Raw genomic sequence first — 21,072 nt, 5'->3', positions numbered from 1 at the left:
AACATTAAATTTGGTTTAAACTGAACTTTTGAGACTAATCTTAATCAACCGTGCTTAATGAAAACAAACCTCAAGAACTATGTTATGAAATTAAGATTTATTATAGTCTGTCTGAGTTTGGATGACCCAGCTAGCTGTGGTTAATTGTAAAGGGAAGTAAAAAAAATCAAATTCTTGTGGTTAGGCCAGAAAAGGTGGGGAAGTGGATGATTTTTGAGGAGGCTCATCTTGGTCTTGTGATGCTAATTTGTGTCTCTGTTATAGTCTAACAATTCAATGAAGAATTCACTTTGGACAGAATGTTTGGACAGAAACATCGCTGACTTCACTTGCATCAAAATCAAGGATTTGTTCAACCACAATAACAGTGTTTAGCAGGCAGCAGTTTTTTGTTTGTTTGTGTGTGTTAATTTAGGCTTATTAATGACCACAAATTGCTGAGCCAGTCTGAAAATGGAAAAATCAGATTTGTTTCTCCATGTTCTAATGTTCATTCCCACTCCCACTTTCCTTAGGCAGAGTATTGTCCTTTTTAAAGAAAGCTGCAACATCTCATCTTCCTGGACCGGGATGCCCTATGCACGGTCACTCATGCTCTTGTTACCTCTCGTCTGGACTATTGCAATGCTCTCTGCATGGGGCTCCCCTTGAAGAGCACCCGGAGACTCCAGTTAGTCCAGAATGCGGCTGCGCAGGTTATTGAGGGAGCAGTTCAGAGCTCCCATGTAACACCTATCCTGCGCAGACTGCACTGGCTGCCTGTTGTCTTCCGGGTGTGCTTCAAGGTGTTAGTTACTACCTTTAAAGCGCTTCATGGCTTAGGACCGGGATACCTACGGGACCGTCTACTGCCAACGTCTATCTCCCAATGACCGATGCGCTCTCACAGAGAGGGGCTCCTCAGGGTGCCGTCAGCCAAGCAATGTTGGCTGGCGGCCCCCAGGGGGAGGGCCTTCTCTGTGGGGGCTCCTATCCTATGGAACGAGCTTCCCCCTGGACTCCGACAAATACCTGACCTTAGGACCTTCCGCCGCGAACTTAAAACCTACTTATTTCGTCTTGCTGGACTCGCTTAAATTTTAAATTATCAAATTGATTTTATGGGATTTAAATTTTTTGTAAATTTTAGAGGGTAATATTTTATCTATAAGTAGCCACATCAAATAGGTTTTTTAAGGGTTGTTTTTAGTTTTGTATTGTTGTTTTCTTTCTGTATTTTATTCTTGGCTGTACACCGCCCTGAGTCCTTCGGAAGAAGGGCGGTCTATAAATAAAAATATTCTGTTCTATTGTATTCTATTCTCAGGTTCAACTCACCCCAAACACATTTAGAATAGAATCCATAATTATATATTTTGATATTGCTCTTGCTCTACTTCTTAGGCTCTTTACCAAAACCTCTTGGCAGTGAGAAAGAAACGTTTGTAAAATGGCTTCATCCTGCTGGAGCATGTTACAGCTGTTGGACTGCCTGTTCAGTCTGAATCCCATCATGTGTAAAATGCCAAAAGGGATGATTAATAACGAGAGAGAGAGAGAGAGAGAGAGAAAGAGAGAGAGAGAGAGAGAGAGAGAGAGAGAGGATAAGTACAAGCACAAAATAGGGAGTGGCATCAGAATTCAGGTGAACTAATACAGTTCAGTCTTTGTGCTTCATACTGTCACTAGTAACGCTAGTCTTTCGGTTGTGCTTTTTTCATCTTCTTTTTTTCTCAGTTCAGGAAATAGTGTTGCTACATAAAAAGGTAAGTGAGGAATATCTTTTACACCCTCTATAGATGTCTAAGCAATTGTTCAGGATTCTTTATAAAAGGCCCAGGGGAACTGAAAATAAAAAAGAGAGGGACACTGCAGGAGAAATTGAAGGATTTTCCCATTTTGCATAACTTCGTATGAACAATAGTTTTCAGAGTGAACAGTTGCTGGAACATTTCTATAGTTCTCTTGTTTGTACGTTAGATTATCGATCTAACCTGTATACGGTACAATAGTTCACTTTTTAGCAAGTTGTTTTGAAAATCACACCTTTCAATGTGGAACAAGAATGATAAGCTTTCTTATTCCATTGATTGACTGGGTGGTGAAAAACCTTAGTCTGTTGTATAGTATGCAAGACTTTTCTTGTGCAATTGTCCTTTTCATTTATAGAATTTAAGGGTGGGTGGTGGTGGTTTAAAATAGTGTCTTCTATTTGTGATCCTCCTATGTTTCCACACTACTTTCTCTTTCTCTCTCTTTCTCTCTCTCTTTCTAGCTCCCATCCGTCTCTTTCTCCATTTTTTCCAAGGTCAGACAAATCTGTTAAGGTAAAATAGCTACCTAGTGCCTTCTCCTTGGTTGTATTAGGAGCTGTCCATTGGAATCACTCTGTCTATGAGATTGCTAGTAGAAACTTGATTAAAGGTGAGATTTTTCATAGGGGTGTGGGCCTTTTGACTCAGCTTCTTTTATGTTGTACATCAAATAACAAATGCTTTTCAGACTTAAGAGGATGTTAAGGCCGATTTTTATTTCAGCAGGCAAGGGTTATTGTCTAGTCTTGTGTTTCTACATACAGAAGACGTGATGATTGTTTCTGCCTCTTTAGACTGTATCAGGCATGAAAGTGGGAATGGATGAGTCTAAAGTTTGCATCAGGAGGGCTTTACATTTGTTCTGCATTTTCTTTCCTTCTCTTTCTGCATGAAAAGAAACTCAATTGGAGTCTGAGGAGGAAAATACAGACCCATTTGCACCAAGACAAATTCCTTGTGTGTCCAATCATTTTATTTTTTTATTGGCCAATAAAAAAAAATTCTATTCTATTCTATTCTATTAACATTTTCTACCCCGTATTTTTTTTTTAATCCTGAGGAAGAATACCAACTTTTATGATCTTATCCAAACATAGAATTTTTAAATAAAAGTGAAGCCTCTAACTTTGTTTAGTTCAAAGCTGATAGTAAAACCACATACCACTCTTCTTTTTTGATGGCTTGGCTTCTATTCATGCCATTTCTAAAACAGTGAATAAAGTTTTTGGACTAGGAGGCTCAGATTCAAGTCCACTCTTAGACAGCAGCCTGATTTAAACTATCTCACCAAACTAGTTTGCTGTTATGGAAATAAAATTAAAAGAGATTCTTATGGAAGCTGCTCTGAATTCTTGGAAGAATGATGAATGTAAGCCCTGCAAGGTAGTTGAGGCTAAAAAAACCTGTCCTTCAAGGCTCTTAAGTATGCATTCTACATCAGAATATAACTTGAACAAACTTAATTATTAACATGGCCAAAACATTTTACCGACTCAGGCAAGGAACCAAATGGCAACCTGTCTTCTTAAACAAAATTTGCTTTCATAAAACTGGTGTTAGGACAGTACCATACTTAAGAAAATCAAGGTGAGTCAATCTTGAGTTTCTTTCTCATCCCCTTCTCTCTTTCAAGGTAAGCCGTTTATATAACTGCTTTTACATTCACACTTCCGCAAGCAGGCAGAGCATACCTTGTAGCTGTTTCCCTTCAAGCGCCCTTCCAACATTTGCTATTAAAAAGTGACAGCTCCTTTTTCTCCTTGATAGTAGAATCATCCCCAGCTTCTAACTCTTTCCTCTAAAAACAATTTAGTTAAGAAGTTGCATGAGGCCAAAGAGAATTATGCCTTACACAATGTAAGCCGCCCTGAGTCTTCGGAGAAGGGCGGGATATAAGTGTAAATAAAAAAAATATATTTTACCCTCCAAAAAGTAGCCAGTGAGCCTGAGTCAATGCCAGTGTATATGTCTCTTGTAATTTTTAACTGATGAAGATGGAATCATCTTAATTTATTTTTAAGAATCTGGAAAACATTCCAACTCAGTTGTATCTCATGCTGCTAATGGGATTGCTGTTAAGGCATGGCATAGTTTGAAGAAACATGATGCAACAATGGTGCTATCTTGCTCAAGTGAAGAAAATGTGGATTGGGTCCAAATTTCATGAGAGATCCCTGTGAATTCCGGGCTGCAATTCCTTCTGCTTCGTCATGGGAAAAAGGCAGACTATAAGTATACTAAATGATTGTAATATAAAATTTAGTACTCCCCATGTTTCTACATGATGTGTAGAAACTATTCCAGCATCTGTGTGTGTGTGTGTGTCTGTGTACATACACACACACACACACTAACATGCATGGAAAACAAAGGTATATTTTCCATATGGGTAAGTACATTTTATATTATCCTGGAAGCTTGAGATTAAACAATACTTCTGTGGATCACACTCAGCAAAAGTAAAATGAATACATAATTGATCATGCTTTACTGCATATCTTGTGAATTAGCATAATTATTGATCATACAAGGTTGCCCATCCAGGGTTTAATAGATCCTGTGTTGTACTTTTCTGGGATTGCAAAGACAGACAGCTTGTCAAAGTTCTTGGCAAACCACAATCCATAGTTAGTGAGCCTTCTATTCAGATTGGTGAATCATTACATTATGGAAATTTCTCTCCCCCCTCCCATTCCATAAGATGGAAGCATAAAATATTTATCTCCTCTATTTGATGTTGTGAGCAGAAGCACTGAGAAATGTTTTGGGGACATGGCAGAACTTTCCAACTCCTAATAATTTGGGAGATAACTATTGGCTTCTGCAAAGTAAATTAAAATTGTAAAATACTTTAGGAAGAGCCAAAAATGATTTTTGGGTGGAAAAAAATGGCTATATGTCAGTCATATTCCTCAGTTTAGAATTCTTTAATTCCATATGTGGCTGTTGTACAAGACTACAGCTAGTAGAACTGGAGGTTCTGTTTAAACCAGGGGTAGTCAACCTTTTTATACCTACCACCCACTTTTGTATCTCTGTTAGTAGTAAAATTTTCTAACCGCCCACCGGTTCCACAGTAATGGTGATTTATAAAGTAGGGAAGTAACTTTACTTTATAAAATTTATAAAGCAGAATTACAGCAAGTTAAAGCATATAATAATAATTACTTACCATTTAGTTTCACTTACGTAACATGAGCTAAACTTATGCGCGGGCGATACAAATAGTATATTTTCAGAAATTTAATTGGTCACGGGGAATTTTATGAAAACTTAATGAAAATGTTTTTAAATAATGTATGAATTTTTTTAAAAAAGTCAATTAAATTAAAAAAAAGGAAAGTGCTTCAGTATCAGACAAAACCCCTACCGCCCACCATGAAAGCGGGAATGCCCACTAGTGGGTGGTAGGGACCAGGTTGACTACCACTGGTTTAAACCAACCAAGAAAATGTAAAGATCTCTCAAGCCTCAAATCACTGATGCATAAAAATGAATTTAGCTGAAATTTAAATGATGCTTCTGGAAAAGAGCAAGATTATTAAGCAGCAAGGTTCATCCCAGGCATTTTAGTAAAATGTGGGTGTGTTTCAAACTAGCTGTACTTCAAAGACACTACTATGCCTTGAGCAATTGGTTAGAGGTGCTGACTTAAGCATAATTCTCCATACAAATTCCTTAACTAGTATATCAGTTACGCACTGACTCCACCTCACTGAGGTTTTCCAGTGACTAATAGCTTCATATTCTTCTTTTTGAATAATTCTTCATTGGGAAATTGATACTAAATATGGCCTCTAAGTCTATTGCTGAGTCTTCTTATGCTGCTGCTTGTTTCATAGGGAGGTTTTCAACAAGGGAAATTACCGTAGATGGGGATATATCTGCAGTAAGCCAAGATTTATGCATCTAAACAGTGGCATGTTTTGCTTTCTCCAGTTGCTGAAAGAATAATACTTATGGGATTGCGCAGAACAAGAATATGTTAGTATATTTTCTTCATCTGTTACTGAGTTCAGTTGCTCTTTGACATGCCTTATCTTTGCATGTTCAGAAAATTGTTAGGATTTCCTTTTTGGAGAACTTTTTTTCAAGGTGTAAGTAGACAGTGCACAGGTGCACAAATCTGTGCAATAATTCCTGCATTTTGCCTGAGGTAAAACATGCACTGTGTGAAGACTTATTACAAGTAGGAAATGTTCTAGTCTGGAGCCATCATAAGTGTTCATTTGACCTACGAGTTATACTTGGGAACATTATACTTGGGATGGTTTTCAAATAATTTTGTTTTAACACTGATATGGATAGGTCCACATGAGGATTTTGCCACCTCAATCAAGACAATGATTGTTATATTTAAAGTAAAATAAAATAAAATAAAACAAAACAAAATAAATAGAACGTTAGTTAATTGGTTGTTTAGACACACAACTTAAGTACTCTGTGTCTTTTAAAAGAATAAAACATGAATTTTTTAAAAAAATTTCATTTGTCACAACAGCATACAAACATCGACATAAAACAACAACATATCGTATAAGAAATATATATATATATATATATATATATATATATATATATATATATATATATATATATATATATATATATTTGTTTTCTGAGGTTTTCACGAGTGTTTGTATGTAGGTCTTTGGTTGTTCGGGTTTTCTCCCGTGTAAAATTGGAAATGTCTTGGCAACGTTTCGACGAAGTCTCTTTCGTCATCTTCAGGCTTCAGCTTCGTGCTTCTTCGTCCCATATATATAAGGAAAAGAATGCAATAACTATGTTAATTTGATATAATGAAAAGGAACAATAGGACAGGAACGGTAGGCACTTTTGTGCTCTTATGCACGCCCCTTATTAGGAATGGGGTGAGGTCAAAAGTAGATAGTTTTGGTTGAAGATTTTGGGATTTTGAGTAGAGACTATAGAGTCAGGTAATGAGTTCCAAGCATTAACAACTCTGTTACAGTCATATTTTCAGCAATCAAGTTTGAAGCGGTTGACATTAAGTTTGAATCTATTGTTTGCTCTTTTATTATTGCGATTGAAGCTGAAGTAGTCTTTTACAGGAAGGATATTGCAACAGATGATTCTGTGTGTTAAACACAGGTCATGTCGGAGTCGGCAGAGTTTTAAGTTTTCTAATCCCAGGATTTCAAGTCTGGTGGCGTAAGGTATTTTGTTGTTTACAGAGGAGCGAAGAACTCTTCTAGTAAAATATTTCTGGACGCCTTTGATTGTATTAATATCAGAGATGTGGTATGGGTTCCAGACGGATGAGCTGTATTCAAGAATAGGTCTGGCAAATGTTTTGTATGCTCTGGTTATTAATGTAGAGTTTTTGGAAAAGAAGCTGTGTAAAATTAGGTTTACAACTCTTAGAGCCTTTTTTGCTATGTAATTGCAATGGGCTTTGGCATTTAGGTCATTTGATATGAAAACTCCAAGATCTTTGACAGGGTGGGGGTCGTCAGTAAGGTAATGTCTGTCAAGCTTGTACTTGTTGTTTGGGTTCTTTTTTCCAAAACACTTAATAGAGGTGACCCTGATGGTTCTTAATCTTATAGTAGTATGTACTGAGCAAAAGGGTGTAGTAGTATATAAATCGAGAATTAAGGATTCTTGAAATCTCCTCCTGGTAGGAAGTAATAGGCTACATGCTAGGCTTTGTTTATTCTTGTGACATTTTTCTCTCTAAGTAAGTCTCCCTTCTGCTATATTTATAAAACTTGCTTCAATCATCACCTCCCAGGTCAAATTCCTGCTCTCAGGAATGCTCATACCACCCACAGAGCACTTCAATTCCCAACAACAATTCCTCTCACATTTAATGAATTCAACAGTTGTAGATTCTCTGAAAAAAGTGTATGTGTGTGTGTATGTGTACATGTATGTTTATGGCTGCAAGCCAAGAACATACTGTGTTTCCCCGAAAATAAGATCCTGTCTTATATTTTTTTGAACTCTGAAATAAATGCTTGGTCTTATTGCCATGCGCTCAAAAGCCCGATTAGGTTTATTATCAGGGGATGTCATATTTTGGGGGAAACAGGGTATTCTATGTATCAGTTGAATGTCTGGTGTTGTATTATGATTGCTATAGTGAGGTTTTTTTTACCACTAATTAGTGGATCAAATGTGAAAAGGCAAAATATTCCCAAACATTTAAACTTCTTAGGAAGAAAGTTTTAAATTTCACGGCGGTAAGGGAAACTAATGAACATATATCTGAAAGCCCTAGTCTGAAACTTTGATAGATCTGCTTCAGCTTTCAGAACTGTAAGAAGAGAAATTTTGCCAGTTGTGTGGATTCTTCTGCTGTAATGTGATGAGATAATTCAAGAGGTTGGTTCAAAGCTTTTCGACCCAAGAAAACTTCAGAGCAGATTTGTGCCCACCTTTCTGTACATACCACATGTAGATAGTATTAAACGTCATGATTGTTACTTCAGGTTAAACATCTGTTAACTTGTACGGCAAGGTTGCAGTGCCATTCAGTGTTTATTTGGCATGTGGGATGTGAGAAAGTAGCAATTATTCATCCACAAGATTGTTTGGCTGATCAATTATTTTGCCCTTTTGATTTCAGAATCGTAACTATGGATGCTATACAAGCTGCAAATACAGCTTTTTCGGTTGATCTATTCAAAAAACTGTGTGAACTGGACAAAAGTGCTAATTTTATTTTTACTCCACTTTGCATATCAACTTCTCTTGCTCTAGCATATAAAGCAGCTAATGGTGACACAGCAGCCCAGATGAAACAGGTAGGATGTTTACTTTTAGCATAACTCTTGCTTATTGTAGATGAAAAGTCTATTTCCTTTTGCTGCATAGATGATGATTGATCCTTCTATAAATTCAAATACTGTTACATTCTTCATTAAATAATATTGGTAGAAACATCTTGGCTTGGTTTAGTAGCAAAGGAAGGAAATAATAGTAAACCTAAAGATGAAATGAAGACAGACAACATTGCCATATATTTGGCATTTAAAAAGAGATTTACGGAACCTGAAAGGTGCCTTAAATATTTCCAATTGTTTATAACTTTTTCTTGTTCTCTCCTCCTCTTAGCGTTGCCGCTTGGTAGGGTTGCATTTGCACAACGACATAACAAGGTGTGGGTTGACATTCTGTGGTTTGCTGTGGAAGCCACTGTTAGTTTATTTTATCTAAGGCTAAATCTAGAACTAATTTATAACAGTACTATCTTGATACCACAGAGTTGATAAAAAAATATGAAGGAAAGCTACTTGGACCATGTAAAATGATATGTTTAGAAGTAGTTACACTTTTTAAAAGGGCAGAATGTGGAAATAAGATTGTGGATCTTTTATGTGCATTTTTTTGGTTCAAGAGAATGTAGCTCCTCACACTTTCACTTAGGACCCTAGCATTAAATGTTGTTGGATTAACCTGTTACAGAATAACATAATAACAGAGTTGGAAGGGACCTTGGAAGTCTTCTAGTCGAACTCCCTGCTCAAGCAGGAAACCCTATACCAGTGGTGGTGAGCCTTTTCAGCACCGAGTGCTCAAACTGGAAAGCACGTATGAGCCCTGGAAACCCAAAGACCAGCTGGCGACAGCGTGCATGCCCACAGAGAGGGTTCTGCATGCCACCTCTGGCATGCATGCCATAGGTTCGCCATCGTGGCCCCATACCATTTCAGACAACTGGCTGTCCAACCTCTTCTTAAAAACCTCCAGTGTTGGAGCCCCCACAACTTCTGGAGGCAAGTCATTCCACTGATTAATTGTTGAAACAAGTAACCATTAATTGTATTGAACATTGGGCGCTATCTAACAAAATGAAATTTAACAGTGAAAAAAGTAAGGTTCTACATTTAGGCCAAAAAAACAAAATGCATCAGTACCGTATATGTTACCACATATACGGTACCTTGCTCAATAGTAGTACCTGTGAGAGGGATCTTGGAGTCCTAGTGGATAACCATTTAGATATGAGCCAGCAGTGTGCAGCAGCTGCTAAAAAAGCCAAAAGCTGGGCTGCATAAACAGAGGGATAGAATCAAGATCACGTGAAGTGTTAGTACCACTTTATAATGCCTTGGTAAGGCCACACTTGGAATATTGCATCCAGTTTTGGTCGCCACGATGTAAAAAAGATGTTGAGACTCTAGAAAGTGTGCAGAGAAGAGCAACAAAGATGATTAGGGGACTGGAGGCTAAAACATATGAAGAACGGTTGCAGGAACTGGGTATGTCTAGTTTAATAAAAAGAAGGACTAGGGGAGACATGATAGCTGTGTTCCAATATCTCAGGGGTTGCCACAAAGAAGAGGGAGTCGGGCTGTTCTCCAAAGCACCTGAGGGTAGAACAAGAAGCAATGGGTGGAAACTGATCAAAGAAAGAAACAACTTAGAACTAAGGAGAAATTTCCTGACAGTTAGAATAATTAATAAGTGGAACGACTTGCCTTCAGAAGTTGTGAATGCTCCAACACCGGAAATTTTTAAGAAAATGTTGGATAACCATCTGACTGAGATGGTGTAGGGTTTCCTGCCTGGGCAGGGGGGTTGGACTAGAAGGCCTCCAAGGTCCCTTCCAACTCTGTTGTTATGTTATGTTATGTTATGTATAATTATTAATTAAAACTATCAAAATCTCCATCCCAATTCCCAATGTGAAACCTATAGTATTTAACTGGCATTAGCTAGTGCATTGCTAATCTCTGCATATGGCAGCGAAGATGAAGTAAATCTATTATGGCAAACCAAACTGCTTATACATTGATGGAGCTGAATTAATTCAAAGTAATTAAAAATTTGCTATATTATTGCGCCACTACTATACTCATGTTAAAAGAGGTGAAGCCCATACAGGAAGGAAAAGATTATTAGAGACTATTTGTGAGTAATAGCTGCTAGTCAGGGCTTCACTCTTCATGTCTTACTTACATGCTTCTCAGTGGCTTCTCCTTGGCCACAGAAAAAAATAAGCTGGACAAAGTATCAGATAGAAAAGAACTCTTACGTTTTATTTGATTGTGCTGAAAATATTAGGCAGAAATCTTTATTGAAATCAATATTTAAACTGGTATTCATTTATTAACAGGGGCTCCATCTAGAAGATGTCAAAGATATTCCATTTGGATTCCAGACAATTACCTCGGATGCTTCCAAACTTAGCTTATTTTATTCATTAAAAATGGTTAAGCGGCTTTATGTAGAAAAATCTCTTAACCCTACTCCGGTAAGTTGGGAAGAAATAATAATAATTTCTATCTGGCCCAGCAGGTTGACAGTTATTATCTAAATTCCATAAGAGCGCAAATGTGCCTACCGTTCCTGTCCTATTGTTTCCTTTCATTATATCCAATTAATATAGTTATTACATACTTATGCTCATATATATGCTTATATATTATATAGTTATTTTCACGCTTATGCTTATATATACTGTTGTGACAAAATAAATAAATAAATAAATAAAATAAAATAAATTCATTACATTATGCTCATGGTTGCTTTACTAAATTTAATTTTTAAAAAACAGTCTATTACTGCTGTAAGTTATGATGATTGTAAAGCGGGTCATCGCGTGAATGATCTGATTTTATGACTTTTTTTCCAGTGGTTAAGTGAATCACCACGGTCATTAAGTGAACGCATTGTTCACTGTATAGGACATTTTTACCGAAAACTAGAAGTAAGCAACTTTCCCAAGGGGCTGATAATAACCTGATAGTTCCAGCCATGGAAATTGTTCTTGCTGACAGTAAAAATGATGAATGAAATTGCAGCCCAAATTAGAATCCCCACGGCAGGGATATTCAACTTTGGCAACTTTAAGACTGGTGGATTTCAATTCCCAGAATTCCCCAGCCAGAATTCTGAGAATTGAAGTCTACAAGTCTTAAATGTTGCTATAAGGATCAACACTCCTGCTTTGCAGGCTCTTAATTATAGAGTGTGCTTTTAATGAGAATCATTAAGATTCAGTTGTCATACAATGGGTTGTATCCAGTAGTGCTCTTCTGCTGACAGAAGATGTTATTAGAAGCTTTAGGCAGGAGAATAAAAACAGAGATTTGGGCTGTTGTTGTTGTTGGCAGTTTGATCTTCCATTGAATTCCCTACCACATCCAAAAGAAAAGACTCACTAAAGAATTATTAGGAGCATCCAGGGGGCTCTGAGAATGTGAAAAATGGATTTTTCTCTCTTTTCTGCTGCCAGAGGTCTGTAAAGAAATTTGTCTTGAAGAATATGAGTTGGAAACAGACCTATACTTTTTAATTCCTTGTTTATTTAATGTTATCTTATGCATTTTTCCTTTTATCTTTATTTTTACATGCTAACTGAAGAATGTTTAAAATTGAGTTTCACGTATTTGAAGCATATGCCGCAATAAATATTTATTTGATTTTTAATGTGTGGGTGTAATTGAATTTTGAAGCTGTTCATCTTATGTCCAGACATTATTGATGCAATGCCACTTTTACTGATGTGGAGATAATTCAGGTAGTCCTTGACTTATGACCACAATTGGGATCAGAATTTCAGTTGCTAAGCAAGGTAGTTGTGGTAGTTGCTAAGCAAGGTAGCTGTGGTGGCGCAGTGGTTAGAATGCAATATTGCAGGCTAACTCTGCTGACGGCCAGCAGTTCGATCCTGACTGGCTCAAACTTGACTCAGCCTTCCATCCTTCCAAGGTCAGTAAAATGAGGACTATTATATTCTGTGGGTTCCGTAATAATTGAGGCTCCACAGATGTTCACACATAGCGTTTATTTTTAACTCACAGAGACCAGCAACAACACAAGAACAGCGCGCCTGCTTTGACAGCCCTTTTATACTCGGCTGTCAAAGCGGGAGCCAATCAGAACAGAACAAGAAACCATCTCCACCACTAGGGGCCGCCACTGCAAGTGCAGGACATAACAAGGACCCAGATTGTTGAGGGCAATAAGCTGACTTTGTAAACCACTTAGAGAGTGCTGTAAAGCACTGTGAAGTAGTATGTAAGTCTAAGTGCTATTGCTAAGTAAGTCTCGCCTGATTTTATTACCATTTTTTCCCACTGCAGTTGTTAAGTGAATCATGCAGTTGTTGAGTAAATCGGGCTTTCCCCATTGATTTTGTAGCTGAAAACCAGCTAGAAAGGTAACAAATGATGACCATGTGATCCCAGGATGCTGCATCTGTCATAAATACATGCCAATTGACAAGTGACTGAATTTTGATCCCAGGAGCAGAGATGCTGCAATGGTCATAAGTGTGAGGATCAGTTATAACTCACTTTTTTTTCAGTACCATTTTAATTTCAAATGGTAACTGAATGAATGGTTCTAAGTTGAGGACTACCTGTGTATTAATGTTTAAAATGTATAATTTTAAATTAAAATGATTTATACAACTTTAAAATAGGGAGCTGCCCTGCATTGCGTATGATAATGTTGTACACTGGATTAAATAAAACATTTTAGTTTTTTTTACTTTGCTGCCTTACTTGATCATGGAAAAATCCTAGCCCATTGAAGTTCATTATGGTATAACCGATGTGTTCTAGACAAAGCTATTGAAATCGAATTTCGTTTAATTCATTATGAAAGCAGTAGATGGAGATTTGTAAAGGGGATCTTTGCTATGAAATGCACAAGAGCAAGAGTCATTAATATATGATGCCTTTTGACATATTTGGCTTTGGTTCATCGAAATACAAAAGCAATATGTTATGAATTGTGCGGGTTTGGCTTGGAGATTGCCAGCTGGCCCCAAAACTGCCTAGTGGGCCTGATAGTTCCCAGTCCTCTTGTGCTACTGCAGGGATGTCAAACTCAAGGCCCACGGACCAGATCCGGCCCTCAGGGTGCTTAGACTTCCACTGTGCTGGAAACAGTGAAGGACTGGCCCGTGGTGCCTCTGCAGGCCTCTGCCAGTGAAAATGGCGCTCAGGAGGGCTGTTTGCACTGGCAGAGGGCTGCAGGAGGCTGTTGCAGCTGAAAACGGAGGTTCAATAAGTGACGTTGAGCTGGCCGTGCTCCCCCCCGGCGGCCCAAGGTCAAACACAACCCTGATGTAGCACTGAATGAAATAGAGTTTGACACCCCTGTGCTAGTGTGCATGGAATCCAAGTCAAAGCCCCCACCCAGTTGTCTTTCCAAGTTTAAAATTGCCACATGCGTGTTTGTTGCAATTTTTGTCCTTGGCAGAAACACCCTTGGTCTTCACCTTCATGTTACCAGTGGGGAAACTTAAGTCTTAACCTGGAACTTTCTCTCTTTCAGGAATTCATCAATTCTGTCAAAAGGCCCTTCCCATCAGAATTTGAAGTCGTAGATTTTAAAGACAAGCCAGAAGACACCCGGCTCCAGATCAACAAATCTGTTTCTGACCTTACCGATGGCAAGTGCATTCTTTATCAAGAGATCTCTTTTAAGCCATGATTTGGGATGTCCTTGAATCGGGAATTATCCCTTCAGGTCATAGTACATGTTTGCTTATAGGGCTACCGTGCTTATAATATTACAGTATCAATACACCGATGCTAATAAGTTTGAATATATTTCAATTTTAAAATGGACATCGCTACAGGTAGTCCTCAACTTAATACAGTTCATTCAATGACCGTTCAAAGTTACAACGGCACTAAAAAGTGATTTATGACCATTTTTCACACTTTTGACCGTTGCACCATCCCTATGGTCACATGGTTCAGAGATCTCCAACCTTGACAACTTTAAGACTTGTGGATTTCAACTCCCAGAATTCCTCAGCCAGCTGCTGGCTGAGGTATTCTGGGAGTTGAAGTCCACAAGTCTTAAAGTTGTCAAGGTTGCAGACATCTGACATGGTTTACATTTTGATGCTTGACAACTGGTTCATATTTATGACAGTTGCAGTGTCCCAGGAGTGGTGGTGGTGTCATGTGACCATCTTTTGTGACCTTCTGACAAGCAAATTCAATGGGGAAGTCAGATTCACTTAACAATCATGTCCCTGATTTAACAATTGGGGTGATTCCTTTAACAAATTTGCAAGAAAAGTTTTAAAACGGGGCAAAAGTCATTTAACAAATTTTTCACCTAGCAACATAAATTCTGGGCTCAATGGTGGTCGTAAATTGAGGACTACCTGTATTCCCTGGAAAGGTTAGGCTTCTTTAAGAATTACTTTTCATTGGCATTCAGTAAATGAACTACTGTATCAGCAATGTGAAAGCCTTTCAAGATTTTTTGGCACTGTATCTTACACTATTACATTATTATTTTTGCATGTAGTAGACAGATAGAAAAAAAAGTCATACTTTTCTCCCCAAAGGTATGGAAAAATTATGCCAAAAATAGATTCTTTATCACTTCCTCCTAACCAAGGGTTGAAAATATCCAGTAATTGTCCATCCCCCCCTGCCTATGACATTGCCTTCATCTCATTCTCAGGCCATTTCTAAAGTCATCATTACCGGTTCTAGTTTTAAAGTTGTCTTTTTCCTCTTCTCCTGAATCATTCCCTTCCCCCCACCAAAGATATAATTTGGTAATGAATTATTGACCATTTGGTTGATGATGCAATCAACAGTTGTGACCTGCCCAACTCCTATTGGTCACTTTAGGCTTCAGTAGGCCCGCCTCCTTCCCTCCCATCATTGATTCTGTCTTTCATGGGGATTTTGGCCTGGGCTGTACAGAGGCATCTCTCATTATAATGTCTGACCAGGGCACACCATAATACTCATTGGGTATTCTGCTTGTTCCCTGTAAACATGGCCTTGCATTTGAAAAACCAGTATCTTGTGCTACATAGATCATTTAAACCCAGAAAGAAAGATGTTTCAGCTGAGTATCACTTAGTTCTGCCATGATTGCTTGTAGAACAGATTCCTGCTGCTTCTGCAAACAAGGGGTTTCATTTAGCTAACTTTTTACTATTTTTTTATTATTTTGATTTGGGACCCTGTGCAAGGACACTGCAACTACTACTGACAGGTCAATGCTCAGAAAAACATCTGTAATTTATATGGTGGTTTGTTCAATATGTCATAGATACAGTAGTTATGTCAAAACTGTCCTGCCCTGAGTACAGTAGCTTTGCAGCAGCTTCATTGGCTCTTTGGGTGTGACCATATGAACATAAAAAACTCCTTAAGCTAGTGATATTAACAGATAAGTAGAATTAAAACTGCATTCAGTTTTGGTAGCCACGATGTAAAAAAGATGTTGAGATTCTAGAAAGAGTGCAGAGAAAAGCAACAAAGATGATTAGGGGACTGGAGGCTAAAACATATGAAGAACGGTTGCAGGAACTGGGTGTGTCTAGTTTAATGAAAAGAAGGACTAGGGGAGACATGATAGCAGTGTTCCAATATCTCAGGGGCTACCACAAAGAAGAGGGAGTCAAGCTATTCTCCAGAGCAACTGAGGGTAGGACAAGAAGCAATGGGTAGAAACTAATCAAGGAGAGAAGCAACTTAGAACTAAGGAGAAATTTGCTGACAGTTAGAACAATAAATCAGTGGAACATCTTGCCTCCAGAAGTTGTGAATGCTCCAACACTGGAAGTTTTTAAGAAGAGGTTGGGTAAGCATTTGTCTGAAGTGGTGTAGAGTTTCCTGTCTAAGCAGGGGGTTGGACTAGAAGACCTCAAAGGTCCCATCCAACTCTGTTATTCAAAATTCTAAAAACCATGCATCAATCCCCTCCCTCAAAAAAAAAAATAGAAATTAGGAACATCTGATGAATTCTTTATTGGAGAAAATTTAGGAAGCCATAATGAAAGACTTTTAATGAGTGTCAGGTTTCCAAATGCAAGAACTTTTATGGAATCAATACGAAAAGTTTTTCAGTTTCTCCTTTTTTGCTTATTAAATTAATGGGCTACTCAGTCCCTCCTTTTTGGAGAGAAGACCCAACTTCCATCTGCCATTTTTTTAGTAATGGCTAGAAATGACATCAAGTAATCATTTCCTCTGGCAGTATAGAAATTAGCTCTCATGCCTAGAACACATGATTTTAGATTTGCACAGAAAGCAAACTGAGGTTTCCACTGTTCAGCTGTTGGCATTGTTGGGTCAATTGTATGACAGAGATTCAATTTGCTTCTTACGTATTTTGCGCCCACAGGAGAACAGATTGTATGAAAACGTTGGGTGGATTATTTGTTTATGCTAAATAGGTTAATTTTTCATAGACTGCTATTCTTAGTTTTATTGGACTAAATTTCCTATCTTTGGATGGAGGTAGTGCCAGTCCAATACAATAGAGCAACATCAGATTGACAAGACATCCTTAAGGACCAAATCTTTTTCTTAAAGCAAAAAACTGAGATAGTAGTATTGCTAAAGAGCTAAATGCCTCTTCTAGAATCTAAACTCTTCTGGAGAGACAGCATCTTGAATTGCCTTTTCCTAGAAACTTTGGCTGTTCTTTCCCTGTATCTGTGGTTGTACCTCTAATGAAGTATTCTTGCCCTTGTATCTGCAGGTAAAATGGAAAACATTTTAATTGAGGAGAGTGTCAATGATGAGACCAAGATAATCCTGTTAAATGCAGCCTATTTTATAACAAACTGGATGAAGAAGTTTCCGGAGGCACAAATCAAGGAATGCCCATTCAGAATAAGCAAGGTATAGGAAGACGTAACCTCAAACTGTTAACACAAATATTACAAGCTACAGAAAAGCCTTCAATTGCTCGCTGAGTTTTAAACTAGCATTTACTTCAATTAACAAAATTCTAAATCAGCTCTAATGAGTGATTTTATAGCTAATGACCCAAGTTGTCGATGTGTCATCATGATTCATTTATGGTCTATCCCAGTGATGGAATTTTTTTACTACCGGTTCTGTGGGCGTGGTGTGGCTTGGTGGGTGTGGCTTGGTGGGCATGGCAGGGGAAGGATACTGCAAAATCTCCATTCCCACCCCACTCCAGGGGAAGGATAATGCAAAATCCCCATTTCTTCCCCACTCCTGGAGGAAGAATATTGCAAAATCTCCATTCCCATCCCACTCGGGGGCCAGCCAAAGGTGGTATTTGCCGAACTCCTCAACTACTCCTCAACTACTCCAAACTACTCAAAATTTCCTCTACCAGTTCTCCAGAACCTGTAAGAACCTGCTGAATTTCACCCCTGGTCTATCCCTCAAAAAACCCATATGACACTTTTAGAAGACATCAGAAGGTTCCTTTTTGCAGTTAAAAGTGATGGGCCCCAAGATGGTAAAAATATATGATTTTAGAACGTTATGGATAGCAAAAAGATTTGGAGTCAGTGTCAAATGGATTAGATTTTCTTACACTTTTTGTCACCATTTTGATTAATGGTTCCTCATCATCTCTCTTTTTAGCTTCTGTTGTGTATAGCAAATTCATTCAGGATTTCAAATGGGTGATACATGGTGATCCATCCTAGAATTCTTAATATGCGCTCTTTTTAAGAATCTAGATTTCATATGCCAGTTCTAGGTTAACAAATGCAACACTGAATTTCACAAAATAAGATGCTGAGATTAATATTCTCATGTATATGATTCTAAAAAAGCAAATGTAATGTTGCTAATCACACAGAGTACACTTCTTAAAAATTCTATTTATTTTTAAAAATCCAGTCGAAGGACTGCGTTTTTTCAAAATATTAACTTTTATTTTACAGTACACACATTTGTACACAACTGTAATAGTTTAACAATGTAACATTTAAGTTCTATTCTCAATTCATATTTTCAATTTATGAAGACAAATAGAAAAATAATCAGGAATTTTTACCACAACTGGTATTTAAGTGAACTTTCAATTTCTGTTTTTTTCCTTATTAGACAGAAACCAAACCTGTGCAGATGATGAACTTGGAAGCTACATTATGCTTGGGCTACATAAATGATTTAAAAATCAAGATTCTGGAACTCCCATGTCATAATAAGCATATAAGCATGCTTATCTTACTACCTAAAGATCTAGAGGATGATACAACTGGATTGGAACAGGTAGAAATAAATATTTGGATAATTTTTTTTAGAAAGCTGCATATCAATCACTCTCTTCCTTGAATGTTTCAAAATAGTCTGATTAGAAACGAGTGAAAAATAGACATATTCTAATGTGTCTCATAGCCATTTGTTTAATTCATTGAATGTAGCAGGGCCATATTGTTTGGACCTGATATTAATAAAAAGAAGCTGGACTGGATGATTCATTAGCTCAAATCACAACAGCTAGTAGCATTCCAGGAGTGATATTGCAATTGCATTAATTGTCCTCAGCCCTCAGGCAAAACATAATGCCACAGTAAATTAAAAAATGACAACAGTTGCATGGATTAATGAACCCAAATTAACTTTGACTTAATATTAAATAATCTCCATTTATGATCAGTAGTTTGCCAGCTGCTGGACAAATTTCACTGTGTATGACTGATGGGCAATAATACAATATAATACCATGCCATGCCATGCCATGCCATAACCATACACCATACTGGTGATGGCAAACCTATGGCACACGTGCCAGAAGTGGCACACAACAACCTCTCTGTGGGCATGCAAGCCATCACCCCAGTTCAGCTTTGCCGCACATGCGCACACACCTCCCACCAGCCAGCTGGTTTTCGGGTCTCTGCTGTGCAGGGGCAGGGTGCATGCAGAGGTTGCATGGGTTGGGGCATACGTGGGGGCCGCATGCACAAGTGTGGGGGGCACATGCAGGGGCACATATGCATGTATGGGGGCTACTTGTGCATTGCATTTTTGGGGTTTGGGCATGCACTCGTGCATTCGAGCGTGCAAGTACACACTTTGGGCACTTGGTCTGGAAAATGTTAGCCATCACTGCACCATACCATACCATACCACACCACACCACACCACACCACACCACACCACACCACACCATACCATACCATACCATCCAGAGGTGAGTTCTACTTACCTTTACTACTAGTTTGCATTGTGCCCGCTTGCTCCACTTGCATGCACGCTCTTCTGCGCATGCTCAGATCACTTTTGATGACATTTGGATCAGTGGGCGGAGCCTCTCGCCGGTTTTACTACTGGTTCCATAGAACTGATCTGAACCGGGGGCAACCCATCACTGATACCATACCATACATACCATACCATAGTATCCAATCAGAGCTGATACTCTAGTCACCTACTATTTTTCTTATTTCTGTAGCTTGAGAAGGAGATCACCCCGGAGAAGCTGGTACAGTGGACCAATCCTAGTGTGATGGCAAACAGTAGAGTTAATGTGTTCCTCCCCAAATTCAAAGTGGAAAGTGAATATGACTTCAAACCCATTTTAGAAAGTCTTGGTATGACTCACATGTTTGATGAGAATGCATCTGATTTCTCTGAAATGTCAGAGTCGAAAGGCATTGTTCTTTCCAAGATCATTCACAAAGTCTCCCTGGAAGTAAATGAAGAAGGAGGAGAGTCTCGAGATGTTCCTGGGTACCGGATCCTACAACACAAAGATGAATTTAATGCGGATCATCCTTTTCTTTTCTTCTTCAAGCACAACAAAAGTCGCAGTATTGTATTTGCTGGTAGATTCTGTTCTCCTTAAACAGAACTGCCTATAAAGAAACCTGATATCAATATTTTCTGGGTATGAAATATTCAAAGGTAATCTACGCAGTTTCTCTTGTTAACTGAGTTGAATAATTTCCTGTTCAAGTGAATTTACAGAGGAGTGGCCATATCAGTTAGTTGTAGCAAAATATAAATACAGGGACACCTAAAAGACTAAAATAGTTCATTATGGCATATCTTCTAGTGACCCATAGTTGAATTTAACAGCCAGATATTATACACCAAAGTTGGGAAGACGGTTTCTTGTTGTTTACACATGAAATAAGCTCAGAACAAATTCAGCAAAATGAATCTTTGATAGTTAGCAATAAAACAATATGCAAAGTTGTGATGTCTCCAGAATGCTGCAGTTTGTTTTATGCTAATTGGCAATATTGGATTTCAACTCTGTAGCTAGGGAAGAGCTTGTATGAGTTTCTTCAGATCTTAAAAAATCCTGAATTAGTTAAATCACTAATTTGTCATTGGAATATCAGAAATTTTATATCTGTAGTGAGCTTCATTACATTAATCAATTAATCTGGATTATTTTTTTAAATATGTTTAACAAATATTTTCTTTTGGTTTTTTAATATTCATTTTGGGCAGTTATTAACTTAGATTACCTTCATTTGTTCCAAATAAAGCATTGCAAAAACCTGTATTTTGTCATTGCTGACATTTAAAATGAAAAACAAAGCTGCACCTCTTGCATCATTTGAAATCTGATTTCATGTATC

General features: G+C 38.0%; 1 protein-coding gene across 2 annotated transcripts; it reads left to right on the top strand.

Annotated features, from left to right (window-relative positions):
- Positions 1 to 1,614: 1,614 nt before the first annotated feature.
- SERPINB5 (serpin family B member 5) lies at positions 1,615 to 20,993 on the top strand. 2 transcript variants are annotated; one of them, XM_058177068.1, is made up of 7 exons: positions 1,615 to 1,745; positions 8,389 to 8,566; positions 10,882 to 11,019; positions 14,055 to 14,172; positions 17,247 to 17,389; positions 18,581 to 18,748; positions 19,935 to 20,993. In XM_058177068.1, the coding sequence occupies exons 2-7, from the start codon at positions 8,399 to 8,401 to the stop codon at positions 20,325 to 20,327; spliced, it is 1,128 nt and encodes a 375-aa protein (XP_058033051.1). In that variant the 5' UTR covers positions 1,615 to 1,745; positions 8,389 to 8,398; the 3' UTR covers positions 20,328 to 20,993. The 2 variants fall into 2 exon arrangements, with proteins under 2 accessions (XP_058033051.1, XP_058033050.1); XM_058177067.1 differs by lacking the exon at positions 1,615 to 1,745 and adding an exon at positions 2,284 to 2,403.
- Positions 20,994 to 21,072: the final 79 nt, after the last annotated feature.

This window comes from Ahaetulla prasina, chromosome 3 (assembly GCF_028640845.1).
Source record: "Ahaetulla prasina isolate Xishuangbanna chromosome 3, ASM2864084v1, whole genome shotgun sequence".
Classification (NCBI taxonomy): domain Eukaryota; kingdom Metazoa; phylum Chordata; class Lepidosauria; order Squamata; family Colubridae; genus Ahaetulla; species Ahaetulla prasina.
This window is presented reverse-complemented; position numbering and strand designations above follow the sequence as displayed.